Source organism: Polypterus senegalus, chromosome 16 (genome assembly GCF_016835505.1).
Source record: "Polypterus senegalus isolate Bchr_013 chromosome 16, ASM1683550v1, whole genome shotgun sequence".
Taxonomy (NCBI): domain Eukaryota; kingdom Metazoa; phylum Chordata; class Cladistia; order Polypteriformes; family Polypteridae; genus Polypterus; species Polypterus senegalus.
Genome location: NC_053169.1, coordinates 90,615,270 through 90,632,731, shown reverse-complemented (window position 1 = coordinate 90,632,731; position 17,462 = coordinate 90,615,270). Strand labels below are relative to the sequence as shown.

Genomic DNA, 17,462 nt, shown 5'->3' with positions numbered 1-17,462 from the left:
TCATTGATTGAACACTAATTTCACACATTCACTCAATGCTAAATATAATGGCCATTTCTATGTGATGGCTAAAATATATTCAATTGCAAGTATCTTATATAAAGTACACTAAGACATCATCTTTTTCACAGAATTCTAAAACACGTATTGAACCGTGTATATTGATTTAACATTCATAGTTACATCTGCAAATGGCAGAGACTGAACCAGTTGGCATCTCTCATTCACAGAAAGTCAATAAATAAAATATTTGATATGACCCATTGCCCTTAGCTTAAATGATATCACTTACTTGATTTTAAGGTCGTATTGATGATAGTGGCTAACAGAGCAGCGATAATAACAGTGGTGTCAAACCTGTGGAACAGAAGATATATGACTGGAGTGAAATGCTACATGATTTTATGGCACTGAAATTTGCACACTAACAAAATATAGTTTTTATAAAACTGCAATATGCTTAACATCTGTAAAGTATGTAGCTGAGATCTCTCTTGTTTTGCGAAACCTGAATTTTTTTTTTTAATTATTTTCTCTGGCTGTTTCCTGAATCATAATCAACAGAAACACCGAAACTCTTCTATGGATAGGCATATGTGTGTAGAAATCACTCATTGACAAAGAACGAAAGAAAGAAAGAAAGAAAGAAAGAAAGAAAGAAAGAAAGAAAGAAAGAAAGAAAGAAAGAAAGAAAGAAAGAAAGAAAGAAAGAAAGAAAGAAAGAAAGAAAGAAAGAAAGAAAGAAAGAAAGAAAGAAAGAAAGAGAGACATTTACTGTAAAATCACAGAACAGAATAACTGGAGTCAAGCTGTGATGTGATTTTCTATGAGGCACCAATGCACAGCATCTTCAACCAGGCACTTGCACTTTGCATATGGCTAATTAAAATGAAATAAAAAGGAGCTACAGATACACAGATTGACTAGGACCAAAACTAAAAGGTGAGAGTATCGTTGCCCTTCAGTGAAAAAGAGAGGAGGTGACGGAATGGGTTAAATCCTACAGCCATTTCAAGAAAGGGACCTGCTGAGAAAATGGTATGAAGTGTTTGTAATGCAAACTGCATAATATTCATCCAAATAAGCATTTTACATTTTCATTTTTACCTTTGCTCTTAATGTTAGGATTACTTCCCTCAAAATGGCTGATAGTTTGTAGTTTTAAAAGTGACCAGTTGTCTTCATATATATATATATATATATATATATATATACACATATACACTGTGTGCACAATTATTAGGCAAGTGAGTATTTTGACCATATCATCATTTTTAATGCGTATATTCCAACTCCAAGCTGTATTAACTTGAATGCTTATTGGATTTAAGCACGCCAGGTGATGTGTATTTGTGTAATGAGGGAGGGTGTGGCCTAAGGAGATCAACACCCTATATCAAGGTGTGCAGAATTATTAGGCAGCTAGTTTTCCTCAGGCAAAATGGGCCAAAAAGAGATTTAACTGACTCTGAAAAGTCAAAAATTGTAAAAAGTCTTTCAGAGGGATGCAGCACTTTTGGAATTGCTAAGATATTGGTGTGTGATCACAGAACCATCAAACATTTTGTTGCAAATAGTCAACAGGGTCGCAAGAAACGTGTTGAGAACAAAAGACGCAAATTAGCTGCCAAAGATTTGAGAAGAATCAAACGTGAAGCTACCAGGAACCCATTATCCTCCAGTACTTTCATATTCCAGAGCTGCAACCTACCTGGAGTGCCCAGAAGTACAAGGTGTTCAGTGCTCAAAGACATGGCCAAGGTAAGGAGGGCTGAAACCCAACCACCACTGAACAAGAAACATAAGTTGAAACGTCAAAACTGGGCCAAGAAATATCTGAAGACAGATTTTTTCAAAGGTTTTATGGACCGATGAGATGAGAGTGACTCTTGATGGACCAGATGGATGGACCTGTGGATCAGTAATGGCACAGAGCTCCACTCCAACGTGGAGGTGGGGTACTGGTATGAGCTGGTATTTTTAAAGATGAGCTAGTTGGACCATTTTGCATTGAAGATGAACTCAAAATCAACTCCCAAACCTACTGCCAGTTTTTCAAGACACTTTCTTCAAACAGTGATACAGGAAAAGACCATGATTTTTATGCAGGCCAATGCTCCATCACTTGCATCGAAGTTCTCACTGCGTGGCCAGCCAGTAAAGGCCTTAAAGATGAAGGAATAATGACATGGCCCCCTTCCTCATCTGACCTAAACCCTATCGAGAACTTGTGGGCACTTCTTAAACGCTAGATTTACGGGGAGAAAAACAATACACCTCTCTGAAGAGTGTCTGGGAGGCTGTAGTCACTGCTCCACAAAAGCTGATCGTCAACAGATCAAGAAACTGACAGACTCCATGAATGGAAAGGCTTATGACTGTTATTGGAAAGAAGGGTGGCTATATTGGTCATTGATTGATTGATTGATTTTTTTGAAATGTCAGAGATGTTTATTTGTAAATTTTGAGGTGTTTGTTTATTATTCTCACTATAACAGATGAAAATAAACAAGTGAGATGGGAAAATTTTCATTTTTCCTTTAGTTGCATAATAAATCTGCACACTAATAGTTGCCTAATAATTGTGCACATATGTATTCCCCTGATGATGTTCACACTCACATTTCCGTTGTGAAACATTCAGGTTTCAGGTTTATTAACATTTTGGATTGACTGATAGCACTGTGTTTGTTCCATATTAAAATTAATCCTCAAAAATACAACTTGCCTAATAATTCTGCACTCCTGTATATATATATATATATATATATATATATATATATATATATATATATACATATATATATATATATATATATATATATATATATATATATACATATATATATATATATATATATATATATATATATATATATATATATATATATATATATATATATATATATATATATATATATATATATATATATATATACATACAGTGGGATGCAAAAGTTTGGGCAACCTTGTAGTCATTATTTTCCTGTATAAATCGTTGGTTGTTACAATAAAAAATGTCAGTTAAATATATCATATAGGAGACACACACAGTGATATTTGAGAAGTGAAATGAAGTTTATTGGATTTACAGAAAGTGTGCAATAATTGTTCAAACAAAATCAGGCAGGTGCATAAATTTGGGCACCGTTGTCATTTTATTGATTCCAAACTTTTAGAACTAATTATTGGAACTCAATTGGCTTGGTAAGCTCAGTGACCCCTGACCTACATACACAGGTGAATCCGAGGTATTTAAGGGGTCAATTGTAAGTTTCCTCCTCCTTTAATTTTCTCTGAAGAGTAGCAACATGGGGGTCACAAAACAACTCTCAAATGACCTGAAGACAAAGATTGTTCACCATCATGGTTTAGGGGAAGGATACAGAAAGCTGTCCCAGAGATTGAAGCTGTCTGTTTCCACAGTTAGGAACATATTGAGGAAATGGAAGACCACAGGCTCAGTTCAAGTTAAGGCTCAAGTGGCAGACCAAGAAAGATTTCGGATAGACAGAAGCGACGAATGGTGAGAACAGTCAGAGTCAACCCACAGACCAGCACCAAAGACCTACAACATCATCTTGCAGCAGATGGAGTCACTGTGCATCGTTCAACCATTCGCACTTTACACAAGGAGATGCTGTATGCAGAGTGATGCAGAGGAAGCACAAACAGAGCCGCTTGAGGTCTGCTCAAGCACATTTGGACAAGCCAGCTTCATTTTGGAATAAGGTGCTGTGGACTGATGAAACTAAAATGGAGTTATTTGGGCATAACAAGGGCGTTATGCATGGAGGAAAAAGAACACAGCATTCCAAGAAAAACACCTGCTACCTACAGTAAAATATGGTGGTGGTTCCATCATGCTGTGGGCTGTGTGGCCAGTGCAGGGACTGGGAATCTTGTCAAAGTTGAGGGACGCATGGATTCCACTCAGTATCAGCAGATTCTGGAGACCAATGTCCAGGAATCAGTGACAAAGCTGAAGCTTTCAACAAGACAACGACCAAACACTGCTCAAAATCCACTAAGGCATTCATGCAGAGGAACAAGTACAACGTTCTGGAATGGCCATCTCAGTCCCCAGACCTGAATATAATTGAAAATCTGTGGTGTGAGTTAAAGAGAGCTGTCCATGCTCGGAAGCCATCAAACCTGAATGAACTAGAGATGTTTTGTAAAGAGGAATGGTCCAAAATACCTTCAACCACAATCCAGACTCTCATTGGAACCTACAGGAAGCGTTTAGAGGCTGAATTTCTGCAAAAGGCGGATCTACTAAATATTGATTTCATTTCTTTTTGTGGTGCCCAAATTTATGCACCTGCCTGATTTTGTTTGAACAATTATTGCACACTTTCTGTAAATCCAATAAACTTCATTTCACTTCTCAAATATCACTGTGTGTGTCTCCTATATGATATATTTAACTGACATTTTTATCGCAACAACCAACGATTTATACAGGAAAATAATGACTATTAACATATAATATATGTATATATATATATAATATATGTATATATATATATATATATATATATATATATATAAAATATATGTATATATATATAAGACTGCATCTTAACACAAAGAAAATGTATTGTACAAATATTACATTTTCAAAACAAAAAAGATAATTATATTATACTCATTGTCATTTCAATGTGAAAACACAAAACTATTCAAGTACACAAATTCAATATTGTCCAAAAATGCAGACAATCTTACCAGTTCCAGAATTGGTGTCTTGCAAAAAATGACCTGGGCTCATATGTATACAGCTTCAATACTATCTCCAGCAAATAAAATCCCAAAAACACCCACTCTACATTGGACAGCAGGGAGTTATCTTCATCCAGTCCAATGAAAATTGCATTTACCAGAATGATGAAGTCGTAGAATAAGACAAAAGCCCTGAGTCAGGAAAACAAACAATTAAATGATATTACACTGATGGAAGAAATTTGTATATCTAATTATCTACAATGCGCATTTCAAGCAATTTGAATTTATTGAGCCATTTTGTCAATAAAACATTTTAAATAAAAACATCATTTGAATGGCTAATTGCTTTCTGATGCAAGACTTTACTTACAAGAAGTTCCTCTAATTGAATTATACCCATTTTAACAGAATATATTTATTGTTCTGTCTGCAGTAGGATTCAGATCAGATAAATGCACAACAAAGTGAGGCCATCATAAATGTGCGATTTGACTTCAAGTCGTGGCAACAAAAGGTCAAAACCTTAAAATTTGAAACTTTTTTTCATAAAATTACAGTACAAATCAATGGCCTAGACAGGAAAATAATCCCATTAAAAAGGCGTTTCTTACACACTTTCACATTGATAGTCATTAAGGAAAACCTCCTCATACAGACAGATCTACAATATACAGTATATTGACCCACCACTTTAGATCATATTCCACATTTTTACATAAACATACAGTGTTTGAGACGTGTCTTTTCTTGTAATTAAAATTTTAATGTGGGACAACATAGAAGTGTTCAGTTAAAAAAATCTTAATTGGGGAAATATTCACTCCTTATCATAAGATTTCCCACCTAAAGTCAGATGCATCCTGTTTCCTTATAAACTGATTCTAGCGTCAAAGAAATCCATCAGAGGTAGAAGTGCACATTTCGATCCCATTTCATAATTGAAAGGCAAACCTTTTGGATTGATGAACAACCACCAATCACTTAACAAAACAGAAAATAATGTACAGATAACTTGGTTATGGTGGTTTTCGTTATGCATTGCTTGTGTAAGAATTCATTTTACCGTCAAACGAAACATTTGACTAAGGGTCTCTTCACATTACTGAAATGCTTTACATGGATTCTTGTTTTTGCAGAAGTGCATATCAATACGCTCGAGAGTCAGTCGCATATTAGGCTGGCAGCTGACACTGACCACCCAGAAATCACTCGCTGGACAAGCTCAAGGGTCTTCTTTCCCCAGTTAAGACATTTGTTACATCTGTCATTGACAGGGACTTACAGGCCAAGTTCACAGAGGGTAGGTGAATTAGCAACCATAATGTTTCATACATTAATAAACACATGAAACCACTTTGCAGCAGTTACCTCCTCAGCAAGGCCGTCGGCTGCATGTCTTGATTAAAAATTTGGGGTGTATGAGCTATTACAATTACTCTGTTAAACTCTTACCAGAAGTTAATCAAGCAACAGTTAATAATTGACATCTAATATCTGAGAACATTACTACACAGATAGTTTTCATAATGCTATTAAATCACCATTTAAAGGATTAGAGGGTCATTATTGTCACATGTAGAGAGTACAGTGAAATTTTTACTTAAATGTAATTATAAACATGCAACATTGTGTCACTCTCTGGAGTCATGATTAGCAAGTATACCAACCTTACCTTGAATCTTGTGTTTTATTAGGAAAGCAAATTGCTCCTAATTTTTATTATTTTCTCCATTGTAATGTGAAAAAGTAAAGAAGCTATATGATGCTATGCCAGTAAAGAAAAACATGAATGATTTGAAAGCCCACATCATATACTGTACACCTATCGCTTATCTACCTTTTCCAACCAACCATCTCATGTTTTTCCCTGGCATGATGTTTTATGAAGCTGACTGGTAAATGTGTGTTTTCTTCAGAGACAAAACAGAAATATTTATTTTTCTCGAAAACTCCAAAACAAAACTAGTTTCTCAACGTAGAGGGCTTAACCATAATCATAGTCAGAACACAACTGCAAAAAGTTATTGATCAAGAAAATCCTATTTAATAACCAGAGCCAAAACAGTAAAACAAAAGCGGAGCCATGACTAGTGTTGACTGTCGAAAATCGCCAGAACGTTTTTTTTGCAGCAAATATGCTGTATTTGCCAATTACCTAGTCCACCAGATAGTATCTTGGAAACATGCCCTGCTGCCGGCTTAGGCAAACATTTTTTTACCTGCGCCCAATGATGGTTTGCGAGGCCAGTGCGACATCACAGAACTGTAGCAGTCATGAACAGAACTAATGCATTGTCACACACGTGCGAGTAGGAGGCAGCTGAAGGGCTTAAGTAATGGTAATACCACATCCGACCAGGGGGCGGCGGGGTGCACTAACTGTCTTTCTCAGTTCCCTGCAGACTTTTCCCTGAGAAATCCTGCCAGGTTCCGGTACCTCAGAAGACATTTCTTCCGGGTCCCACCTCTTCGATGATGTCACTTCCGGGCCCCACCCCTTTGATGACGTCACTTCCTATATGGGCCTTTAAAGCTGCCATTTTACTACCAAGGAATCAGCTCTGTTTTGGACTCAGTGTTGTGAACATCTCTGTCAATTTCACAACATTACAGTAATCCCTCGCTATATCGCGCTTCGACTTTCGCAGCTTCACTCTATCGCAGATTTTAAATGTAAGCATATCTAAATATATATCACGGATTTTTCGCTGGTTCGCGGATTTCTGCGGACAATGGGTCTTTAAATTTATGGTACTTGCTTCCTCAGTTTGTTCGCCCGGTTGATTTTATACAAGAGACGCTATTGGCAGATGGCTTAGAAGCTACCCAATCAGAGCATGTATTACATATTAACTAAAACTCCTCAATGCTATAAGATATGCTTCCCGCGCGGTGCTCGATTGTTTGCTTGTCTCTGCCTCTCTCACCCTCTCTGACATTCTCTGCGCCTGACGGAGGGGCTGTGAGCAGAGGTGCTGTTTGCACAGAAGCTGTTTGCCTAGTGGATCCGAACGCACCTCTAAGAAATGCCGCTTTATCGCGGTGCTGCCAAAAGCACACGTATTGATTTTTTGATTGTTTGCTTTAATCTCGCTCTCTCTCTCTGACGTTCTCTGCGCCTGACGAGGAGATGTGAGCAGAGGGGCTGGCTGTTTGCACAGAGGCTGTTTGCTTAGAAGATACTGACGCTCCTCTAAAAAATGCCGCGGCAAACCTAAAAGCACACGTATTGATTTTTTGATTGTTTGCTTTTCTTTGCGAGCGAGCTCTCTCTCTCTCTCTCTCTGAAATTCTCTGCTCCTGAAGAGAAGATCTTTTTGCATTCTTTGAATTGTGAGAAAGAACTGTCATCTCTGTCTTGTCATGGAGCACAGTTTAAACTTTTGACTAAAATGTGTTATTTCATGTCTAGAAGGCTCTAATAATTTTAACAGTGTGGGAGAGTTTCTAAGGGCTTAAAATATATAAAAATAACCATACAAACATATGGTTTCTACTTCGCGGATTTTCATCTATCACGGGGGGTTCTGGAACGCAACCCCCGCGATCGAAGAGGGATTACTGTATTGCAGCCAGGGATATTATACGGGTGGCTGCCCCAAACCTTTTTATGATGTCTGGTCTGTGTTTTTATCACAGCATGCATACCAAAAGATTGTTGCGGAGCTGCTTCAGAGAAGGCATGCTGTCACCACCCAAACAGTACTCCAAACTTCCACATTTAATGAGTTTATATAAAAAAAAAAACTATTTTCATTTGTGGGTACATTAGTGGACTTTAATGAGAATAATATGAGTTACTACCTCTGGGCATATAACACTGATGGTGCCTCATGCATAATTAGCCACTTGCCCCTCTATAATCTCAGAACATGCCTTAAAGGGAGAACTCAGTTTTCCCTCCTCAGAAAGAAAGCACATGTGACCCTGTGAAATAATAATAATAATAATGAAAGATTTATTACTATTTACTAGGCATTTCTATCTTCTTCTTGGAAGAGAGAAGTGCAAAGCCTCTGTACAAAGATCAGAGGCCAAAAAAGATGTGCAGCTGCAACCGGAGCCATGACTTCAACCGATGGAACAAGCCAGTGTCATGCCGCTGCTTCGCCGCTAATGTGTGCCCCAAGACTGAAACTCTGTGAGCACGATGATGAGATATATATATATTTTGTCACAGATGTCTGGGGTTCTTACCTGGCCGGGATGTCTGGAGGGACCGGAAAAAGAGTTATTAAGAGCTTCCGGGTCATGAGGGGGCAACCGCCCTGGAGCAGGAGAGGACCATGGGAGAGGAGGAGAGACTTTCCAACTCATTGGGACCTGTGGCCACCACCAGGGGGCACCTTAAGCCTCCTAGAACCAGGGAAACCTTTACTTCCGCCACACTTGGCAAGATGGCGGAGGAACCTGCCAGGGATGCCCAGGGTGCTTTCGGTGCAAAGGGCAGCACTTCCACCACACCAGGAAGTGCTGCCGGAAGTTCGTCACCAGCTACCTGCAGCGCATCAAGGCGGGAATAAAAGGAGCCACTTCCTAACAGTCTGGGAGCTAGAGTCAGGAGCAGGACGAAGCCCCAAGGAGGAGATTGGCGGATAAAAGACTGAGAAAGAAGGTTTATTGGGGAGATTTACTTGTTGTGTGCATTTTGTGGTGTTCAGGATAGATAGATAGATAGATAGATAGATAGATAGATAGATAGATAGATAGATAGATAGATAGATAGATAGATAGATAGATATGAAAGGCACTATATAATAGATAGATACTGTAGATAGATAGATAGATAGATAGATAGATAGATAGATAGATAGATAGATAGATAGATAGATAGATAGATATGAAAGGCACTATATGAGATAGATAGATAGATAGATAGATAGATAGATAGATAGATAGATAGATAGATAGATAGATAGATACTTTATTAATCCTAAGGGGAAATTTATTAGATCACTTTGGGATGACTATATGTAGAACTCACACAGGCAGCACAAAACTCTGTCACTGGTAAGAAAGGGACAAATGTGTAAACCATTTAGAATCTTCATGTCGTAGTGAAAGCCTCAGGTACTACCACAGATTACTGGGATGAGGGACGCAAAACAAAAGGAATAAATTCCTAAATATGCGTTATGGAGAGTGGGACTTCTGGGTTCTTCAAATCTCAACTCATCAAATGTTTTTTCTGTATCCAATGATATCATCATCTCCGGGGTGTTTGACTTTGAGGGGGAATATATTACATTAAACAGGCATCGAAGATTGGAAGTTACAGTAAGTGTCTGCCTTTAATAAATCCAGTGATATTACCGAAGGCAGCACTTTCTCCATCTTTCTAGTTCCAAATCTCAACTTGATGTTGTTTTGGAGAATCTGGTGAATGGAAAAGAAGTTTGTTAGGCTGAACGGCTTCTTTTCGTCAAACCCCATTGCTAAAATTTTCCATATGTTAAGCCCAGTGGGTTGCTCTGGTGTAGACATTAAGTCAGTCATGCAACATGAGTGAATCGCAGGCTGTGAATAGGGACAATATTGCCAAATTATTCAGTACATGCTAGCAAAATAAGGAAGGCCCAGAGAAACTGATTGGCCTATCTATTAAATTCAGATTCTCATAATTGTATTTAACACACAGTGAATTTTTCAAATACCACTGACAAATTTACAGTACATGCAAACACTTTTATGAACACTAATATTTTATTTAACTCTGGGTTCCTTACATGTCCAAAAGTGTTTGTGTTCAGTTAATGGGTGACATGAGTGAGCATGTGTTGAGGTTGCTAGCGCCAGTCCAAGGTTAGTTCCTGCTTTGAGCCTTTGATGCTATGAAGTTGTATATGGCCTGCTGGGTAGCATATCAGAAAAAGCACTTTAAGAAAATGGACGAGGCTTATAGATAATCAATCTATCTTATATATAAACGTTTATTTATAGAAGTGTGTGTGTCAGCCAAGCCCAGAAGTGACAGGTGGAGTCGGGATAAGGGCTTATAACACAAACAAGGCCAGCATGTCAGCAAAACGAAACCTCAGAAGAAAGACAAAGTCGCTTAGCCGCTAACATCAGCAAAACGGTATTCCTTTTACTTTTCCCCCCTCCACAAGCGAGGTGAGAACGTCTACAAAAAGAAAACCTCCTAGGAGAGAGGCACCTACAGCAGCTCCTTTCAACTACCTGACATCTCTACATTTTAATTTATTTCTGATGATTTCAATAGTTTCTAGGACCCCGAGATTTTTACACCACATGCTTACACAGCTAGTATATAATGAAACACTAAGGTCTGTAAGTTCAGTCCCTCTGAGCAATCTGATTAGTCAGTCTGGCTTTGATAGCACAACGAAAGAGAAAGTGTGAATGTGAGATGCACGAGGAAGAGTAAAGACACATGCTGAGAGAGTCTCCTTCAAAAAGAGCAAGTATAAAACCGGACAGAAGGCAAAAAAGACGCCTTCAACTTCATGGCAGCGTCTGAGAAACAGGCTTCAAGGGGAACACAGTCAAAAAAAACGAGGGCTGGTGAAAGGATGTTCAGACACATGTGAATACACAGGAAAGCTGCTGAAATTACACGTAGGGCAATTATTTTAAAATGATTCTATTACCTGTCTACAACAGGTACCATGTCTAGTGATTTAATAACACATCTGTTTCAGGAAGCTACGATATGAAACTTTTCAAGGATCAAGAGCTCAAAAGAAGGTTTACTTTGTATGTTGTTAAACATACCAATTGTGGGGTGGTGGTGTCAACAATGATATCAAGGAAACACTAACAACAATGACACCAAATTCAGAGGAACATATGGCTACAGAGAAGCAATGAAAGCAATGCATACTTGTGCTGGACTGCATGGCGAATTACCCGACTTGCAGCTGAAGAGTACAGACGTGGCAGACACATTTTCAGTGGGTGAACTCGAGACTTCAGTGTAATGACCTTAATGTTCAGGAGATCCGACAACTGGATAAAGGCAAACTTTCCTGTCAACATAAACAGACAGTGTTTATTCAAATGCTCATTACAGATCAACAGATCACAAGTAATGTTCAGTGTGTTTAATTGGACTCAAGATCTCATAGAGCTAGTTGGCTTAATCATGTAATCATTCTGAGATGCCAACATTTCTACATGTGAGTACCATCATGTGGGTCCGTTTCAGTTGTTCATCATCTAGAAAGATAACAGCTATAACAGCAAGAATAAATATCATTGTTTCAAGGAAAAAAAAAGACTTACATTACGCACAGGAGACATTAAAAACAGCAAATTAGGATTTTATTTTCATTTTGTGCTACCAAATACCATATATAGCTTTGGCACATTCTATTTTACTTAAACAAAAATATGACCCCTCTTCCCTGAAGGGACTGGCCTCTTGAAAATAAAACCTCTTAACTGAGTCTCACAATTTTTCAACCCTTTGCAGATTGTAAAAGCCTTGCACTTTAAATTGGAGTTCATGCAATGTCCAGATTACTGAAAGGAAAAATGCTAGCAATTGCATCGCCTTACTGTAACACTCCCACCAAGCATGTATCTATCTTTATCATGCAACATTTCAAGATATTTTATATTTTCAATAAATTTTTGCATTTGGTTCAATATAAAATATAGGCTATATGACGTATAACGGGGAGAGAGGCTCTAATGTGACACAGGGACTACAATTCCCATCAGGCAGCAGGAGTATACAGGCTGATGGGAGGAATCATCATCAGCACACACGACCTTTTGTACCAGCCAAAGCGGGATCTCATTTAAGACCGCAGGTACTCTTTTGTCTGAGAGTAATATTTTTGTCACATCGTAGATTATTTTTTTTATGTTAAATTTCCAAAAAACAATTTTTCCCCAATTTTTGTTTTTATCCCTGTGCAATACTAAGAACTTTAGGAAATCTTAAATAAGAGTGTTTTAGGCGATTGCCAACTCTAAACACAAAGAACGACAGACACTTGGAATAAGCTACCAAGTAGTGTGGTAGACAGTAAGACGTTAGGGACTTTCAAAACTCGACTTGATGTTTTCTTGGAAGAAACAAGTGGATAGGACTGGCAAGCTTTGTTGGGCTGAATGGCCTGTTCTCGTCTAGATTGTTCTAATGTTCTAAACCGGACAAGTACAATTGAATATGGGTGGGTGCAATCACACGTTCCACCGCAGACCCAACAATCCCAAAGGTATGCTTGACTCTGTATTTCTCCACCTGTTATTTCTATAACTTTAGTCATTTTTGTCAGGTGGAAGTACACAAATGCCAAACCCAAATGCTACATCTCTGACTTTAAAATAGAGCTCAATCATGTTAAGGTGGAACAGAATCAAGATAACGAATTTTATACAGCAAAAAGAGGAAAACACATCTAGCTCTGTTTTGGTTCATGTTGATGAGTAGGAGGTGAAATAGTGGTGGGGTAACCAAGAAGCTTGCTTGTGAAGAGTTCTTTTATCCTGTGCACGTAAGTAAAATTCAAGCATTTATTTATGGACATTTTCAAAGTTATATAATTTACCACTATGGCATTATAGTTATGAATACGTATATGTGAGAATTCTATACATTTGAGAGTGCTACGCAAGAATGCACGAATGCCAAATTACACTGAATTTGAAAAATAAGCAGAGAATCAACATTCAAAGCAGAAAGGAAGGAATAACAAGGTCAAGAATAACAGCAAAGGACAGGCAAGACTTGAATGGACTATGTAACCCTATTCTTAACCCTAGGGGTTAATTTAATTGTATATTCAACAAGAATCCTGGATCCCCGGCAGTTGAATGGTGAATTAGGCCGGTAACGTCTTTACTTTCAGTTTTAAACTTTAGCAGTAACTTGCCTCTCTAGTCTTAATGAAACCCAGACTACAAATTTGTAACAAGAAAACAAAATAATGATTTATTTTATGACAATAATATAATAGTGGTCAAATGAAAAAAACATAAACCTCTTCTCCATTCTCCTTTTAACTTTGTCTATTGGGATAACTAGCAACTCAGTTAAAACCCTGGTCAAAGACCTTATTTCCCCTCAGGACTATCTAATACCAGAAAACCCAAAAAAACAAACTAACAATACCTCATCCCTTCCAGGGGAGTTCAACACTCGAGAAAAAAAAAATACAATTCACAAAAGTACGTGAGTCCGTCAAATAGTTCAAAAGTTGGATCGATCATTAACTTTGGGGCCCATTCGTTGGTGCACTAAACAGAAGATGAATTTCAATATCAATCCTTCAAAAAAAAAATGTGTCCACTTACTTTCTCCGATGAGTTAATTAAGCAATCGTATATTCACCGTACAACACGAAGACTCAGCGTCGTTCACGAGCCGTCTTGAGATCCCAAATGGATTCAGTCGATCCACGTCGAAAGAAGAAATGCCCGCTCTGTCCTGTTTGCGGCACTGCTGAAGACTTCGGCGGTGATAATTGTTTTATCGTCCGTTCTCGCACGTTTCACACAAATGTCTCTCCCGTTTCTAGGCATGTGAGTAACACACACCTCGCAGCGTAACAAAGTGAGGACTTAATATCGGGAAGTGTCGTCACTCTTCACTTGGGCCAGATATCACAGTCAATATCCTAGTCTCCAAAATCAGATGACCCCCCTCTTCTTTTCTTTCCCTTGTCACGACAAAAAAAGAAAAAAAACCCTATCGCTGGTTACACACCCTCTTAACCAGCTAGACTCAATCACGCCCCATCTCGTGACCAAAATCAGGCCACCTCAAGTTCAACAGCAATTGGCCCACATCAGTCACCCCATATCGCACGAACTTCCCCTTTTTTTTTCATTGGATAGTGCTTCCTGGGGTTCCTACAACTAGAAAATAAAGTAACTCAATGAAGGTGAACTTAAAGATCTAACAGCACCAACCATGAGACCTAGTGTAGATAATTACTCCTAATTTGCAGCCTTGCAACTGCAAACAGGAGTAATCAGATATAGACAGCTTTGTAGGAGGGTGTCCAAGGGTGAGATACGATGATCACAGTTAAACTAAATGTGTGATCAGAAGAAAATATCTGTAAGTAACATTGCGAAATACAACAATCTTGGTAGAATCTATCAGTAGGAAATATGCAGCAAACGTTCTGTCTAAAGTTTTCGTCAGGAGAACAACACAGTTGAACACATAAACCTAAGCCAACATCACAACGCTTAGAGAAGAGCACACAATAAAAGATGCATATACCTATATAGCCATTCCGCGAATCATCCGAAACGCTCCATAGCAGCTCTCTGTGAGAAGAGCTAATGCTAGGATCCACCATCCTCACCAGCTGGTTCCAGTCACTCTGCATGATCACGTACTCATTTCCCATGGGGACTTTAAGGATCTCAAAGGCCTTCACCATCTTGTAGCGCTTTACTCGAACAAGTTTCTTGACTTCGTCCTGCAGGGTAGTAATGAACACTTTTTTTTAATAAAATAATGACATAACAGCAATTTGTGGTATTACAAGAAGTTAATTCACTGTACAGAAATTCTATTAAAATAAAATTAGCTTAATTTAGTAATAAATTATTTTGAATTAATTAAAAAAAGGTCAAACTTATTTTTTACTCAATTTATGGAAAACATAAAATGACCGATTACATGCATTGGTACGTTACGCTGCAGATGCTGTTCTTCCTGCCTGTTGCTATGTATAGGCTGCATAGTCTGGCTTGTGCTTCTTCTTCTCATAGGTTGCTAGAAAATGACGAACTGGAAACACCGTATCTTGTAGAGTGTTTGTCTGTACTGTATCCAGTTTTCTAGTGATAGAAACATTTCACCTGGCCTCTTATTTACAATCTACCTGGTCATTCTAATTTAAAATTATAATGTGTTATACACTAAGGCAAAAAGCAAGTACGCATAACCTTAGACAGAACACAAAGAATTATAAATCAGTATAAAAACCATCTATGAGTAAAAATTTATCTTCATACGAAAAAGGTTCACAGCTTAATATAGTGCAACATCCAGGTTTTTCCCCTGGCTTTTATTTATTTTACATATTATTTGTTACTTTTGAATTATGCTGCTTTTATATTTCAATTTTTTATGTCATGTTTATTTATGGTTTAATATTTGTGTGCTCTCCCTTTAAAAAATGTTGGTCCATTCTCTGTACTTTTAGGGTAGAGCCACAGGGAGTGGGTCCTCTCCAACGTCACTGCTGCTGGGTTCTCCGTCCGTCTTTATATTCAAGTCAGGGAGAAGGATCCAGCAGTTGATAACTGAGGTGACATGGAGTTCTTTTGTATGTATTCCTTTATTCTTTGGACTCTCATTTTTTGTTTCTTTTCTTTTAATTTTTGTTTCATTTATTTGCTTCTCTCTTTGGATTTTGCTTTCAGGTTGTGGATTGGACTTGTTTGCCTCGAACTTCCGTTTTAAAGTTGTGAAAGAAACTACTAAAAAGAAGTTACTAAGGGTTAAAACTGTTTTGCTATAATGGCAGGTTATTCATACAGGCGTCTGTCATAAGACAGGGTGCAGTGAGCTGACGGAGGACAATTTCCTCTTTAGGAACACATCTGTTAGACACGGGAAAGATGACCTTTCCTTCTATAGGGCCCCATTTTCAATGTACACAAAACAGAACTGGTTAGCCGATTTGCACAATATAAAATGAAATGCTTAGATGATCGATATTATGCTTATTGATAAGTAAAGGGATAGGGGAGGGAGGAAAAATAGTAAAGCCGATCAAAAAGGGGAAACTGCACTCTTCTGCCTTGCAATGCATTCATCCATGTAGTCATCTGTGACTGAATAAAAAGCTGATTGATTGAACTATTCCTGTCTTCCTCCGAAGAGGTTTCTTCCACAAAGTTTAGTTATTTTTGTGCTGTCCTCTTTGAATTTCCCCTTGGGATTAAAAAAGTATCTATCTATCTATCTATCTATCTATCTATCTATCAATTGTCACACGTGTGCATAGGAGGCAGCTGAAGGACTTAGACAGGACTGATTTTACATCTGCCCGGGGGGGGCGGGGTACGCTGATGCTCTTTGTAAGTTCCCTACAGGTCTTTTCCGGGAAATTCCACCAGGAGCCACCACCTCAAAGCGGGACACATCATTTCCAGTCCCGGCCCCGAGGACGACGTCACTTCCGCCCAACGTCTTATAAAGCCTCCCTGCTTTGCTCTGGGAGAGCAGTTCCGTTTTGGACTCTGTCGTGTAAACTTGTCTACATGAATCATTTGCTTTTGCAGCCAGGAAACTACATTAAACGGGTGGCTGCCCCAAACCTTGCCCTGCCTCGAGTCTCTTCTTGTTACACTGTCTATCTAATAAAACCCCTGTGTGCGTCCAGGTATCCGTGTGTGTGTGTCTTCTGGTGAAGTGCCCATGCACGGTCCGCGCCGTGCATCGCACCGTGACCCGCCCATGCCCCACGGCACCGTGGATGCACACACACTGGAAGCTGGGCACACAGTGAATGGCCTTGCCACTGCCACGCATGATAAGAAATAAAGGACAACATTGCTGGGGAGAGTGCTGCTTGGGTAGTCGCGGCCGCGCACATAAAATCCGTTGCTGGGGAGACGCCACACATACAATAATCAGCTGCACGCCACCACAGATTAAAATACTTGCTGGGGAGACGCCATGGGCACGATTATCAGCTACACGCCACACATTAAATCAGTTGCTGGGGACACTCTGCTGATTGCCCAATGTTGTGACAGAAAATGAAAGTCATATTATAAAAAACAAAGCCAGT

General features: G+C 38.7%; 1 protein-coding gene across 1 annotated transcript in view; it reads right to left on the bottom strand.

Annotated features, from left to right (window-relative positions):
- Window positions 1-17,462, bottom strand: part of tpcn3 (two pore segment channel 3) — a 152,829-nt gene that overhangs the window by 39,889 nt on the left and 95,478 nt on the right. Inside the window, exons 9-12 of the mRNA XM_039738370.1 lie at window positions 14,933-15,134; window positions 11,573-11,717; window positions 4,732-4,917; window positions 293-357 (exon numbers count right to left, since the gene is read on the bottom strand). Of these exons, the coding sequence (XP_039594304.1) occupies window positions 293-357; window positions 4,732-4,917; window positions 11,573-11,717; window positions 14,933-15,134 (598 nt within the window). The remainder of the gene's footprint in view (window positions 1-292; window positions 358-4,731; window positions 4,918-11,572; window positions 11,718-14,932; window positions 15,135-17,462) is intronic.